Source organism: Fukomys damarensis, unplaced genomic scaffold (genome assembly GCF_012274545.1).
Source record: "Fukomys damarensis isolate Sample0158 unplaced genomic scaffold, DMR_v1.0_HiC HiC_scaffold_21, whole genome shotgun sequence".
In the NCBI taxonomy this organism is placed as follows: Eukaryota; Metazoa; Chordata; class Mammalia; order Rodentia; family Bathyergidae; genus Fukomys; species Fukomys damarensis.
In genome coordinates, this window is record NW_022900933.1 from 8,365,262 (window position 1) to 8,379,287 (window position 14,026).

General features: G+C 53.5%; 1 protein-coding gene across 4 annotated transcripts in view; it reads right to left on the reverse strand.

Annotated features, from left to right (window-relative positions):
* The window catches only part of Sptb (spectrin beta, erythrocytic), a 129,770-nt gene that overhangs the window by 16,550 nt on the left and 99,194 nt on the right, over positions 1-14,026 (reverse strand). For all 4 annotated transcript variants that reach the window (XR_004518368.1, XM_033766923.1, XM_033766924.1 and 1 more), the window contains 10 exons: positions 13,713-13,859; positions 12,289-12,552; positions 11,752-11,940; positions 11,200-11,289; positions 4,911-5,189; positions 4,236-4,366; positions 3,196-3,400; positions 2,565-2,939; positions 1,901-2,145; positions 329-467 (listed from right to left, as the gene is read on the reverse strand). Coding sequence is in view for 3 of the 4 variants with exons in the window: in XM_033766923.1 (XP_033622814.1) it covers positions 329-467; positions 1,901-2,145; positions 2,565-2,939; positions 3,196-3,400; positions 4,236-4,366; positions 4,911-5,189; positions 11,200-11,289; positions 11,752-11,940; positions 12,289-12,552; positions 13,713-13,859 (2,064 nt within the window). In the remaining variant the exon portion in view is untranslated. The remainder of the gene's footprint in view (positions 1-328; positions 468-1,900; positions 2,146-2,564; positions 2,940-3,195; positions 3,401-4,235; positions 4,367-4,910; positions 5,190-11,199; positions 11,290-11,751; positions 11,941-12,288; positions 12,553-13,712; positions 13,860-14,026) is intronic.

Sequence of the window (14,026 nt, forward strand, 5' to 3'; positions counted from 1 at the left end):
GCTGCGAAGAAGGCCAGGCTTGACTGCAGTCTTGGCTTCGAGTCCTGACCCTGCTTCTTTCCAGCTGTGCAGCCTCAGGCAAGTCCCTTACCTCTCTGTGGCACCTACGTGTGTCTCTCCCGTGATACGGGTCATCAACTCCAAAGCAAGCATACATGTGGGTGTTGGGGGTTAGGTAAAAGTCTGTCTGTTCTCTAGTGAGGTGGGGACGGGCTTGTGAGGCTCTGATTCCTGACCTGTGGGCAGCCCCGATGCTCCATGGGTGAAAGGTGAGATCCTCAGAAGTTGCCAGGCCACAAGAACAGAGACAGGACATGCAGGGGCTCACCTCATCCGAGGCCTGGTGCTGCCGCTGCAGCAGGGACTCCCCAAGCTCCAGGCAGGTGTTGAAGTTCTTGGCTCGGGTGTTGATCTCTGCCTTGATGCCCTGGTGATACTTCAAGAGCAGTTCCACTGAGGAGACATCCCTGTGGGCAGGAGGACAAGGGCAGAGAACCATCGGGGAGTCACTGTGGCGGGGGGCCCACCTGTCCCCAGGAGTCTGGCCCCACTCTCCCCTCTCTCTGGCCAGCTCAGGAGTCATTCTCCTGCCCAGCCCCAGCAAGACTACGGACACCTTTGTGTCTTCCATCAGTCACTCACCAAGCTGTGGGAAGGGGATACAGGGATTCCAAAAGAAACCAGGTGTAAATTGAGTTAAATTGTCAACTGACTGGCTTGGGAGCCACCTAGAGGATTAATAAAAGCATACTTCTGGGTGTGTCACAGAGGTGTGGCCTTGGGGCCTATATCTGGTCCTCTGCTTCCTGGCTACCATGAACTACGGGCTTTGTTCTGCCACACCCTTCCTCCATGATTTTCCTGCCTTAGGGGTCAGTCAACCATGGACTGAAGTCCTTGAAACCATGAGCCATATTAAACTTCTCCTTGAAGGTGTGGGTGTTGGGTGTTTTGTACCAGTGACAGGAAAGCTGACTAATACACCTGGGAATATTTTTCAGCAAAAGAAAAAGGAATGAAATATTGATTTAAAATAAACATTGATGGACTCGGGATTTAGCTCAGTGGTTCCGATGCCTGCCTCGAAAACACAAGGACCCGCGTTCGATCCCCGGTACCAAAAAAAAAAAATTGTCATAACATAAACATTGATGAACCTTGAAAGTAGGCTAAATGAAAGAATCCTTTTACATATTACATGATTCCATTTATATGAAACATCCAGCATAGGCAATCTCGAGGGACCAAAAAGTAGAACAGAGGCTGCCAGGGGCAAAGGGTGCATGAGGAGAGGGAAGTGAGGAAAACTTAAACTCAGACTGTGGTGATAGCTGTATACATGGGACTATATAAAATCACTGAACGATACCCTTTAGGAGAAGTGTAGTATGTGACTTATATCCAATAAAGATGGTAAAGGTAAAAACACAGCCGCCGAGAAGGCACGGGAGGGGCAGTGGGACAGATGTGTCACCGCCAACTGCTGAGGACTGGGTGGCGTCCTGTGAGGCGTTCACTGCCAAGGGCCCGGCCCCAACTTTGGTGGACAAGCAGCTCTGTCCTGGGTTTCGGGGGAGCCCCCACACCCCAGTGCTGGGGAAGAATGAACAGTGTTGGACACCCCCAGCTTTGCATGTGTGAGTCACTTGTTTCACGGACACAGTGGCCGTTACCCGCAGGGGAGAACTTGGTGACGAGTCTTTCTCCGCTTACTCTGAAATAGTTGGTCCTCCCAGTCGAAGCCGAGCAGCTCCGTTTCTCCCAGAACCCAGCCGAAGCCTTGGGCACCCCTCAGGGACTGCCATACACCCAACAGTCCGGGACTGTCCCCAGGGGGCAGCCTCTTCTCTGCCAGCCGCACGGGGCACGGCTCGGGGCTGTCTTGAGGGTGCTTCCTCACCTGGGCTTCTCCTGGGTCTCGATCTGCCGGATGATGCTCTCCATCCAGGAGAGGAGGTCTCGGACCATGCTGAAGAAGCGGAATTTGTCCGCCGTGTCCACTAGCTGGGTCCGGCGCCCGGCACAGGCATCAAGCAGTGCCTGCCAGGCAGCAGACACCTCCTGCTCCTTGCTCTGGATGGCATCCGCCTTCTCCCCGGCATACGCCGTCTGCAAGCGCGTGGCCACGTCCTGGAACTGCTGTACCTGTGCAGTCAGGCAAAACCAGACATTGTTCCGGACAGAGGGCTCTCGGGCCTGTATTTTCCCACCCAGCGGGGAAGTCTGTAGAGGTCTCTCTGCTCTGGCACCTCTGCCTACCCAAGGCACCCCTGGACTTCACTGAGACTTTGAAGTGAGAGGGGCTCTGCACTCTTTGATCTCCTGAGAAGTAACAATAAGAGTAACTATGGGCCAACACCATTCTGCGTAGTTCACATCTATTAATTCTCTTCATTTTTTAGAGCAACCCTCTCAGAGTGAGAGACCCTGCTCTCTGCTCTGCGCTGTTGGTTCTCTAAGACAGACAGACCTTCCGGTGCCCTTTCTAGCGTTTTCCCTCTAGGAACCCCATGGGGCCCTGACGCTCCGGGGTGTGGGGGCGGGGCTCGTGACGTCCGAGGCACCTGCGCGCCCAGCAGGTGGAGCTCCCGCTCGAAGGCGGTGTGCACGCGGTGGAAGGACTCCGCCGTGCTGGCGTCCAGCCCCACGTCCTCGGGCAGCTCCCGGTGCTTCTCGTCGATGAGGCCCAGGATCTCGGTGCCCGTGTAGAAGTAGCGGTGCAGGTCGTAGGAGGCGGCCAGCAGCTGCATGCGCGTGTCGATGAGCTCCAGCAGGTCCGCCCACATGTCGTTCAGCCCGTCCTTCCACTCGGCGATGGTGGCAGCCTCGCTGTGGCCAGCGTCGATGAGCCGCTCGATGATGACATTCACATTGTCCACCCGCTCCTGCCCGATCGCCCCGGTCTCCCGGGCAAAGTCTCGGAACTTATCTCTGAGCATCTGGAGGCGAGGCAGATGGAAATGGGGTCAGCAGAGCTGGGGAACAGGCGGACATCGTCACCCTCTGAGCTGGGCACTTTCCCTCAACCACCACAACTGCCTGGCCCGGACCTCACACCTTGCCCAGGCAGCCCAGTCATACCTGGCCCAGTGCGGCTGCATCTCTGACCCACGCAGGGCAGCGTGTGGGCCAGGAAGGACGGCTGGCTATGTCTGTTAACGGGGGACACAGAAAGTGGGGGCTACGGCTACTTACAGTCACGTGGTCAAAGTCTTGGCCCATCTCCTGGTCGGAGGCCACCTTCTCCTTTTCTATGATCCACTGCTCCAGGTCGTCGGCCTCCCTCTTCAGCTGGAATAGGTGGTACATGTTCTCTAGCTTGCGCCTGCGTTCTTCGGCCATGTCCTTCAGCCCTGCATACTGCTTGTCCACCTGTCCCTGATGTCTGATAATCTGCTCCCTGGAATTCAACCAAGAAATCCCTTAAAGGTGGCGACTGGACACCCATAGCAGGCACTTCCGAGGAGTGGTTGAGCCTCTGAATCCCTGGCAGGGGCATGTGGGGTGTGAAGCCAGTGACCTTTCCCAGGGAAGCGTCGGGAAGTAAAGGGATAAGCCCTTAGGCTGTGATGCCACCAGGCAGAGCGGGACCGTACTATGGAGTTCTGTCCTCTCGTGGGGCCTTCAGCAGGGCTCCTCCCTCGCAGTCAAGTGTACAAGGAGACCTTCTCCCTCTCCTCCCCAGGAGCCTTGCGGGGCAGAGCTCTGAGCAGGACCCCAGCAGCGGCCCTGCTTAGCTCTTCAGGGAAGGACCTTGGCTCTCCCTGGGGCACAGGCTGGGGCACTGCTGAGGACGTGCAGCAACGGGTGCCCTAAAGGCAGCTGAGAGCAGGCCGTGACTCGGGCAGCCTGAAGAGTCTGGCCAGTTGGTTCCCGAAAGTCCAAGCACCTCAGTTCAAACAGCATCGCTTTTCTACCTTCACTCCTGCCTAAGGATTTTGCTGAGACCCTGTGAGATGCTTCAGGAACTCACATCACAGGTCACATAAAAAAGTACAATTAGTCTTCTGTGTCTCAGCGTATTCTAATTCTTCATAAGGTGGAGCTCTCAGTTTACCAAGAGGGTAGATTGACTCTTCCATTCTCTGGCCTCTTTGTAAACCCGGCGTTGGGTAGGGCTCATGCAGGTTCCTCTCACAAAACCGAGGCTTAAGATAGAGCTGGGCCAACCTGCAGGTAGCTTGGGCCCCCGGCCTGGTGCCTAGGACCTGCAAGTCCCCCCAGAGCACACGCACCCCTCCGGGTGGCCAGCAGCCAGCAGGCTCTGGGCCCGGCCAGCCAGCTGCTTAATGTTCCTCCCGTACTCCTCCACTGTGCGCTGCAGCCGAAGGTGCCGTTTCAGCATCACAATGGCGCCCTCTTCTTCCTGGGAGGAGCAGGTAGTTAGCGCCAGGGCCCAGCAGGGCCATGCTCCCTGCCCAGGCAAGGTCCAGACCAGGTCCTGGAGGCCCCGAGGTGGGCAGGACGGCCACACGCCCTCCCTCCCTGCTGGTCCGAATCCCAGCACTGCCCAGTTCCTACTCTCCTCTCTCCGCTCCCCCAGGTCTTAGCTGCACTCTGCCCTTCCTTCTGGGCCCATTGCTGGCTCTGTCCCCCTGTCGTCCCAGCTTTGAGAGCCCATCTTTCTCCTCTCACCCCATCCGGCAGCAAGCTCACCAGTACCAAATCTAGGGCCCAAGAGTGAACGGCCCTGGGTTGGGGTCATATCTGTGTGCAAGTGGAGCCCCTGGCCGTGGAATGTGCACCGGAGGGGTGTTATCAGCGAGAGGGGTGACCACGAAGGGGGCACCAGGGGCAGCAGAGACCCTGCGGGCTCACTATGCACCCTCGCCCTGCCCCTGCGCACTTGGACTTGAGGCTGCTCCCGACTGCCCGCCCTAGCACCCCGGCCTGCAGCCCCCCAAGCAAACCTTGGGGGGCTCGTCGGAGAAGATGTAGAGCTCCTGCTCACTGATCCAGGCCTCAGCCTCATCAGCATCCATGTAGTACTGCTGCGCCTCGTGGGCGTCCCGCAGGCGCTGCCCCCGCCCCACCGCTGCCTGCTGCAGCACCTCCCAGGAGGTCTGCAGGTGCCCCAGGCGCTCCTCGATGTCCCGGAGGTCGGTCTCTGTCGCCACCACCAGTTGCTTCCCTCGCTGCAGCACATCCTCCACCCGCGGCGCATGGCCCTGGACCTCATTCTGCAGCGTCTGCAATGAGAAGCAAGGGCTCAGGGCAGGGCCTTTGGACCCAGGGAGGCTGTGTCTGCTGCCGCGGCCCAGGCCTCACCCCTTGTCCCCCACTCCTCCTCCTGTTGGAGCAGAGCAGGTGGTGAATAGAACCTGCCAGGACCACCTGGCAGCAGGATGCTAAGCCGCCCCTCCTTCTGCGCTCGGGAGGCCCCAGAGAAGCTCTGGATGCTGGCACTGGCACGTGGCAGCGGAGGAGCCTGCTGGCGGTGAGGGGACAGACGGGCTGGGACTTGAACACCGCCCTCCCGACTCCGTAGCCCATGCCCTGAATTTGTCCCTATTTTTTCTGTTGTCGTCAGAGCCTGATCGCTTAGGTGCGTGTATTGCAGGAAAGAGAAACCATTTCCAAGGACCATTCAGTATTTCAGTTTAGCAGCTTTTGCTCGAGATAAAAGAACAGTGACATCTGCCTCTTTTGAAATATTTTGGGTTTTTTCCCCTCCACTTCTTTTTTTTTTGGTACCTGGGATTGAACTCGGGACGTCGCGCTTGCACGGCAGGTGGTGGAACCACTGAGCTAAATCCCCGGCCCACCTCCACTTCTACTTCTCAAGTCTTTTGTGAACTGAACGAGCCTTTGGTCACCCAAAATGGCCTTTTTCTCCCAGTCTGTTGACCAGATCACGTCTTCTTCAGGAGGCCCTGACACCTGGCCAGGGTCCGCTCTGGGTCCTCGAGGCCAGGGCTGGCTGTTGCTTACGTGTGGGCTCTTGGGCACCTACACCTCACTTCATTCCTGATGGCCATTTCCCCAGGGCCTTTAAAACCACCTGCAAGGCAGTGGAAGAGCAGCCTGTATGGGTAGAGCAGTGGCCACCAGCTCTTGAAATATATGAGGCCCTACCTGAAATGCAGGTCAGCACTTCCCGCTGGGGATCCTGACTGGGACAGTTTCCCATGGTCTTTGGGCCGGGTTCACACAGACCATGCTGCCAGTTCTCCTGCCATTTGTTCTGAGATCTTACAACCTCTGCATGCCGCTCTCAAAGGTATTTCTCTTTCCCTTCTGAAGCCTTTTCTAGGCTCCTGTGGAGGGTGTGTATGTCTATGATATCTTCTCTGTCTTCCTTTATTCAACACATATTTCTTAAGGTTTTGCCTATATGGCAGGCTAAGTGCCAGGGGCAAAATGGAAATGAGATGAAGAAAATGCCTGCTCTCATAAAACTTCTTATCAAGTAGATGAAATTGGGCTGGGGATTTGGCTCAGTGGCTCTGCCGCCTGCCTTGCAAGAGCAAGGGCCCGAGTTCGGTCCCCCGTATCCCCCCCAAAAAATGATATAATCAAGTAGATGAAACTGATGGCAAACATGTAAGTAAACAAAGACGATATCTTCCTCCCTGAGTGCTGCAAGGAAAATTCAACAATGGGGTGAAGGGTGTCTGCCGAGGTGTGGCAGTGGCTACTTCAGCTAGGGAGCTAAGGAAGGACTTCTCTGAGGAGAAGACATTGAAGTGAGGCATGAATGAAGAGGGAGGCAACTACACAAACATCTGAGGTGAGTACTCCTGGCACAGAGGAAGAACAAGGGCAAAGGACCTGGCTGGAAACGAGTGCAGGCTGTCAGAAGCCAGAGAAGGGGGCAGGACTGCAAGAGAGGAGCTATGAGGAAAGGCGAAGGTGGTAAGAGATGTGGGTTAAATGCTAAAATCCACACGGAACCAGAAGAGACCCAGAATAGCAAAAGCAACCCCGGGTAACAAGAGCAAAGCTGGAGCCATCAAAATCCCAGATTTGAATGTATATCACAAAGCTACAGTGGTGAGAAAGTATGGTTCTGGCACAGAAACAGACATGCAGATCAATGGAAAAAGGGAGAGGGTGCAGAGACACCAGGCACATTCAGCTGTTTCATCTTTGACAAAGGGTATGGAAACATACCCTAGAGGAAAGATGGCCTCTTTAATAAGTGGTACCAGGGAAACTGGCTATCCGCATGCAGAGGATTGAATCTAGACTCATATCTCTCACCACATACTAAACTAATACCAAAATGGATCAAGATTTCAATGTTAAAACAGCAACAATCTACTAGAAGATAAAATAAGTAAAATTCTTGATGTCACAGGCATAGACAAAGACTTTCTGAACAGAACCCCAAAGGCACTAGAAATAATACCAAGAATCAATAAATGGGATCATATGAAATTAAAAAGCTTCTGCACAGCAAAGGAAACAACCTACAGAGCGAAGAGACAATCTATAGAATGGGAAAATTTTTGCCATCTATTCCTCAGACAGGAACATCTAGAATATATAAAGAACCCCAAATAAAAGACTCAATCAAAAGATGGGCAACTGAAATGAATAGACATTTCTCAAAAGAAGAAGTACTAATGACAGATAAGTATATAAAAAAGATGTTCAACATCACTGGCCACCAGAGAAATGCAAATTAAAACTAAGTGAGATTCCATCTTACCTCAGAAAGAATAGTTATTATTATGGACCCCCACAAAGCCTCATGTGTTTTCTGGGTGGCTGACTCTAGAGTACTGATTGAGTCATGGGGGCCTGAGGGCACTGGGATTAAGGGTGTGAGTGCTACCCGCCCTAAGTAGTCTGAATAAGATAACAGGAGTAGAATGACACTGTTAATGTCTCTCTTATTGCCTCTGCTGCCTTGTGCCGCCATATTGTTTTTCCTCTATGATGCCTGTTTGCCATCCCTGCCTTGCAGCCAGCTGCTTTTGGACTGCAACCTCTACAAACTATGAACAAATAAACCCTTTCCCCTTTAACTTTAGGTGTTGGGGTATTTTGTCTCATCAGTGAGAGAAAAGTAACTTATACAGCTATTATCAAGGAATCAAGGAATCAAATAAATGCTGACGAGGCTGTGCTGGGGGGACCTTTCTACCTTGGTGGTGGTGAGGCGAACTGGTACAACCACTATGGAAATCAGCATGGAGATTCCCCAAGAAATTAAAACTAGAAATTCCACCAGATCCAGCTACTCTTCTTCTGGGTATCCTCTCCAAAGAGTTAAAGACATCGCAGTGAAGCAAGGAGATAGGGGAAGTTAGGGAATAGAGCACAGGTCTTGAATAATTAACCTAAAGTAAACTAAAAGTCAGGGCTCAAGTGAGTGAACATGCCAGAGGGCCTGAATAACTAATTTAAGCAAACCAACTATCAGGGGCTAATGGAATGCAACCGACAAGGAGCAGGCCCCTAACCCAAGGAGAGAAGCCCTGTAGGAGTGACTTGCGAAGGAAGCAGCTTCCATTCTGGACGTCAGAGGCTACCTGCACCAGGAGAGTCCTGTGCCCTGTCCTGTTCACCCCTACCAAAAACCATATAAAAGGCCTCTGGACTTAAACATCTCTAGCAGTAGTGCCGGACTATGGCATGTGTGCTATGTGTGTTACAGAAAGCTCTAAAAGATTCACCAGCACTGATCTACAGTGTCTGTCTTTATTTATTTATTTATTTCTTGTACCAGGGATCGAACTCAAGTCCACTGTGCTTGTGAGGCAGATAGCAGAACCACTGAGCTAAATCCCCGGCCCTACAGTGTCTGTCTTAACAAGCTCCTCTATAACTAGCGGGGAGCTTTTCCTTTATTCTTTCTAATAAGTGTCTATTTGGCCAGTCTCACCGCTCGCTGCTTGCTGTTTTGTTGGCTTCAATCTTTGTTGCCCCACAAAAATGACCCGAGAGCAAGAGGAAGCTGCTGGCACTATCACAGTAATACGTGCATACCCGTGGGCATAGCAGCACAGTTCGTAACAGCTGAATCTCAGAAGCAGCCTATGTGTCCATGAACAGATGAACAGGGAAAGAAAATGAGGCATTTACTTACAGTGGGGTTTTACTTTTCCATAAAGATCAACTTGAGTAATAATGCAGGAAAATGGATGCATCTTGAGACCATCTTAAGTGAAGTAAATCAGACACACAAGCTTAAGTATCACATGGTTTTTCTTCTAGGAGAAACTCAGAAAATAAATGAAAATAAATGAAGATCAAAAGGAAAGAGGTAACAGAAGTAGGGAGATTCCTTTTGTTCAAATGGGAAGAGGTTAAGAGCTGGAAAGAGTGGGGAGGGGAGAGAAAGGGGACGGAGAAAGGAATGAAGAGGTACTGTGTGTACATGCCACCTCCCCACGGAGAGTGCACACGTGTACTAATAGAAACTAAAACTGAGAAGAGAGATGTGGTTCAGAGGTAGGTGGGAGCCAGAGCAGGCAAGGCGATGTTCTTAATTCTCAATAATCTGCTGCAAAAACAGGCACTCCATGACTCCTTCCTGGAGACCCTAACTGACCTGAGGTAAGAGATGCCATCTGTGATAGAAAAGCTCCCCAGGTGATTTTAATGTGCGGCCAGGTGAGACCCAGCACTGCGACACCTTGCAGGGTTTGTCTGATTGCAGTGGGATCCACCTGGGCTGTGGCCCTCAAAGCAGAGGCCCATTTAGCAGCCTCAGAATCACCCAGGTTTAGGAGCTTGTTGTGGGCGATGCTGATTACCAGGCCGCACCCCAGATTGGACTCGGCGGTGGGTCTGGGCTGGAGCCTGGTCGGCGACGTTTAACAAGCCCACTGAGTGTGCGCACACTGACATCAGAGCCAGCAAGAGGAGGGTTTTCAGGAGGAAATGCAACTAGATTTCCACTGTAGCCAGGCTAGCCTAAAAGAGTCTCCGTTAGGGCAGCTGTACTCTCCTTAGAGGTTATTTTTCCTTCTGGTTAGGGGAGTCCCATCACCCTATTTGACTTGCTCCTTTCCCAAAATAGCAGCTGCTGGCTAGGGGAGCTGGAAAGCTTTGAGCACCGAATACTGAGGCTTATCAGAATCACCAGTCTCTAGGCTGAAAAGACAGGGGCTGGCTCATTTTACAACTGAGACAACTGAGGCCCCAAGGCCACTGTCTCCCACTGCCTCTGCAGGCTGTGGCCTTAACCCCAAATCTTATCATCTTCTAGGTGAGGTCCTTGCAAGTGGCTGCTGGAGCCTTTGTGTTAGGCAAAGGGCCTAAGGGAACTTTGAAGAAACTGCTTTGAGTCTGGTGCAGGCCTTTTCCAGTCAGTTGCTGGGCTCTGAGGATCCTGAAGCAGGGCTCTGCTGCAGCCACTCTGGAGGGAGGGAGCGCTGCGTGCTGTGGAGTTGCAATTCCTTTCTTTTCTTTTTCTGGTAAAGGGGATGGAACTCAGGACCTTGCAAAGCTGGCAGCGAAACCACTGAGCTAAATCCCCAGTCCCGCTTTCGTTTCTGACACCACACCCTGGGACACACTACTTTGCTCTGGGTCCAAGTTCCCAGACTCTCCTTGCCGGCTGACAGGTCAGGGTGAGGCACTCTATGAAGCCACCATGGCCCCACACAGCTGGCTTCCTTGAGGGTTCAGACTCCTTCCACAGCCCTGGCAGAGCAATCCTCATCCCAGGAGTCAGACCAGGGCCTTAGCTGCTCCCAATCTGGCTTGATTTCACCGAACGCAGGTGATGTTTCTTCTCCTAGGGCTCAGAGACCATGTTCGGTGGCTTTGTAATGATGTTTGAGCCCCCTGATAGCCTCACACCGCCAAAGGAAGGGGTCTGTGTACCCCAAGGTCACTATATATGCCGAGCTCAGCCCTGGAAGAGTGGTAAGGCAGTGCCGTGGGGGAGAGAGCAGGAATGACTGGCATCCTCTTGGGGAGGCCTCTGAATCCAGGGTGATGGAAGCACCTTAAGCCAGGCCAGGGCCTCCTGCATCCTGCACTCACCAGAGCCTGGGGCGGGGGGTCTGAATGGCCCCAAGTCCCAAGTACCACAATCCCACCCTCCTCTGTGAGCCTCCCAGAATCCTCTCTGCAATCACCAAAGCCTGCCCTTTTGCAATGGGACTTCAAATACAGTTTGGGGACTCCAAAGATACCCACAGGAGCAATAATCTGCTGTTACCAGCCTTCCACAGTGCAAGGCTGGGCCAGACCCCCAGGGGCCAGGCAGGGGGGCTGGGGAGGTGACACAGGACTCACCTGGTTCTTCTTCATGAACAGCTGCACGGTCTGCAGATTAGTGCCATAGTCATCTGACTGGGCCAGTGGCAGCCTCTCCTCCACCCAGAGCTACAGAGACCAGGAGGCAGGGGACAGCTGATGACAATCACGGCCACCCTTTCCTGAGCACCCACAAAGATCCAGACAGACTGGATGCTGGCCGTGTCCTCCTGCGCACCCCCCTGCCCCATTTTACAGATGGGGACATTGTGATATTTTGAACTGAGTTTCCAAATAACCAGCTCCTGCTCTCAGGATGGGAAAGTAACATAGTAACATAGATGAACCCAAAGTTCCTCTGACCCCCAATCCACACTTATCACTATCAATATTAGCAAGTGATCGGTGAGTTGCTATTCAAAAAGCACTGGCTTTGCTCCTCTATTTAATGCAATCATCACAATGACCCCAGGAGATAAGGGGTGAGATAACTGATCACCCACTGCGAAGAACTGTTCTGGACGGCAGCCGGCTGCCCTGATGGCAGCTGGTGGCTCGACCCTGGGGATGGAGAGGCTACAGCCCACGCACCGTCTCATCCTCTAAGTCCCGGCTGATCTGCAGCTTGGCTCTGGATAATTCCAGCTGCTTCTTCCTCTTCCCCAGTGGTTCCAGAAGGTCCAGGAACCGCTTCTCAACACTCAGGTCTGCGTCTTCTCCCAACGAGGTAAACAGCTCCTCCAGCTCTTCCTTACGCACATTCACTTGGTCCTCCACTCGCTGAGACACAAGGGGACAGCGTCAGCACTGGCTCTGGCTCCTGGGCAGCCCCTCCTGGCTCTCCAGCCACCTGCCTCCACCCATCCTCTAAGGCCCAGTATGAGCTCAGCCTCCTCTGGGACAGCTCCTTTGGGGCCAACTCCTCTCGGCACCTATCCTGTATCTCCCAGGCACCCTTTCACTGGATCCTTGTCCCTCCCACTGCAAAAGGAGGGGGAAAGGATTATGGACCAGAACGTTTCTGCATAATAATACAACTGCAGCTAAGAGAAATAACAGCGTTTCCTTTAGGGCTTCAGGTTTGTGCCTCTAAGATCCCAGCTAGTCTAATACAATCTGCTCACATGCCTTCAACTTAGCCAACATCCGGTTGACACTGGTCAGGTCTTTGCCCAGGTCATCTGATCGCAGTTGGTCCTCCATGGCACTGATCCATTTGTTGAGGTCCGCTTCGGTCTGCGAGCGCAGGTCAGAGCTCCTGGCCTTTGAGAGTTCCTGGGTCGTCTTCTTGGTTGTGTCCTGCAGCTCATCCCAGAGCCTGTGCAAGGCTTCTAACCTCTCAGACACCCTCTGCTTGTACCAGGGCTTCTCCTCCATCAGCTGCTTCCCTTCCTGTGGGAGAAGGAGGAGAGGTCACTGTCAGAGGCCTTGGAGCAGTTCTACTTCAGGTGAAAGCTACCCGAGGGAAGGTCAGAAAAGCAAAGAACCACACAGAACTTGGGTGCAGCTCCACCGAAATACTCTGAATCCCTGGCATTATCTGCGGGAGAGCAGCACTGGAGGCAAATGACTCAGGGAGATCACAGGATGGCGGTCTGCTGGTATTAAAACAACATAGATTCAAGATCCACCCAGGCGCTGGAGCATGGAGGCCTCCCTGTGAGCTCCCCAGGCTGTACGCTAACCTTGGGGATCTCTCTAGCGGCTAAGCATGCCTTATCTGGGTTTCACCTACATGAATGTATCGCTTCGGGGTGTGTACGGTGTGATGGGCCTCGGGCCTAGGAATATACAGCACTAACAGCAGCCACCGTGTACTGAGGGCCTCACAATCGCCAAGTGCTCTCCTAAGTGCTTTATCAGTCTTCAAGCATTCAGCACTCATAACTCTATTGGGTTAGTGCTATCATTATTCTCATCTCAGGAGAGGAAGAAGCCAAGCCCCAGGAAGGCTGAGGAGTCAGTCCGGCTCGGGGCTACACCCTCGCCCATTATGTGGCTTGGCCTCATGGGTACCCTGGGCCTGCCTCTTCCCGGACAGCCGCAGCAGGGAGGGCAAGGGGCTGCGGCTCCCAGACCTAACTCCAGCCATCGGGCAGGCCCCCATCATCTCCGTGGGTGGTAAAGGACTGACTGCCCCCTGGTGTGTTTGCCCATCCACCCAAGGAGGGTCAATGGCTCTGTCGGACCACTCTGGTCACCCGTGTTTCCCTGGCACTGGACAGGACAGTGCTAGAGCCCTGGTAAGGACAAAGGAGGCAAACAGAAATAACTTCTATCTTGGCATCGGATCAAGTTGGCGCGTCCCAGTGTCCTGAACTGTCCCTAGGCACAGGTGACTCAGAAGAAGCACAGCTGCAATCAGACTTAAAAGGAGACTGGCTGTACTGGAAGCCCGCAAGTTTTTTTTTTAATGATTTAGAGAAGTTCTTTTCACTGCCAAGTTCTACAGTGCCCAGCAAATTTGGGTACAGTGTCCATGCCAAGGGGGCAACCCCAGTCACAGGGCTTTCTCAGCAGCAGGCCCAGCAGCCCTGACCCAAGCCACTCACCGCATCGATGTTCTCCAGCCACCCTTGGTGCGAAGCCAGCTCGGCCAGAAATGCCTGGTGCTTCAGCCACTTGTTGTGAAGGTTGCGTGTTTCGTCATAGGAGACATCCAGAGACGTCAGCAGCTGGTCATTGATCCAGAGAGTGAGCTGTGGGCAGAAAGAGTGAGCTTGATGGTGTGCTCTTCTACCCCTGGCTGCAGAAGGAGAAGGCCAGGGGGAGAAAGTGTGACGAGGACAAAGCTCCATCTCTGGATCCCTAGGCCCCAGCATCACACCAGGGCCATGATGCGGGCACAGGGTGCATCTTCCTCACT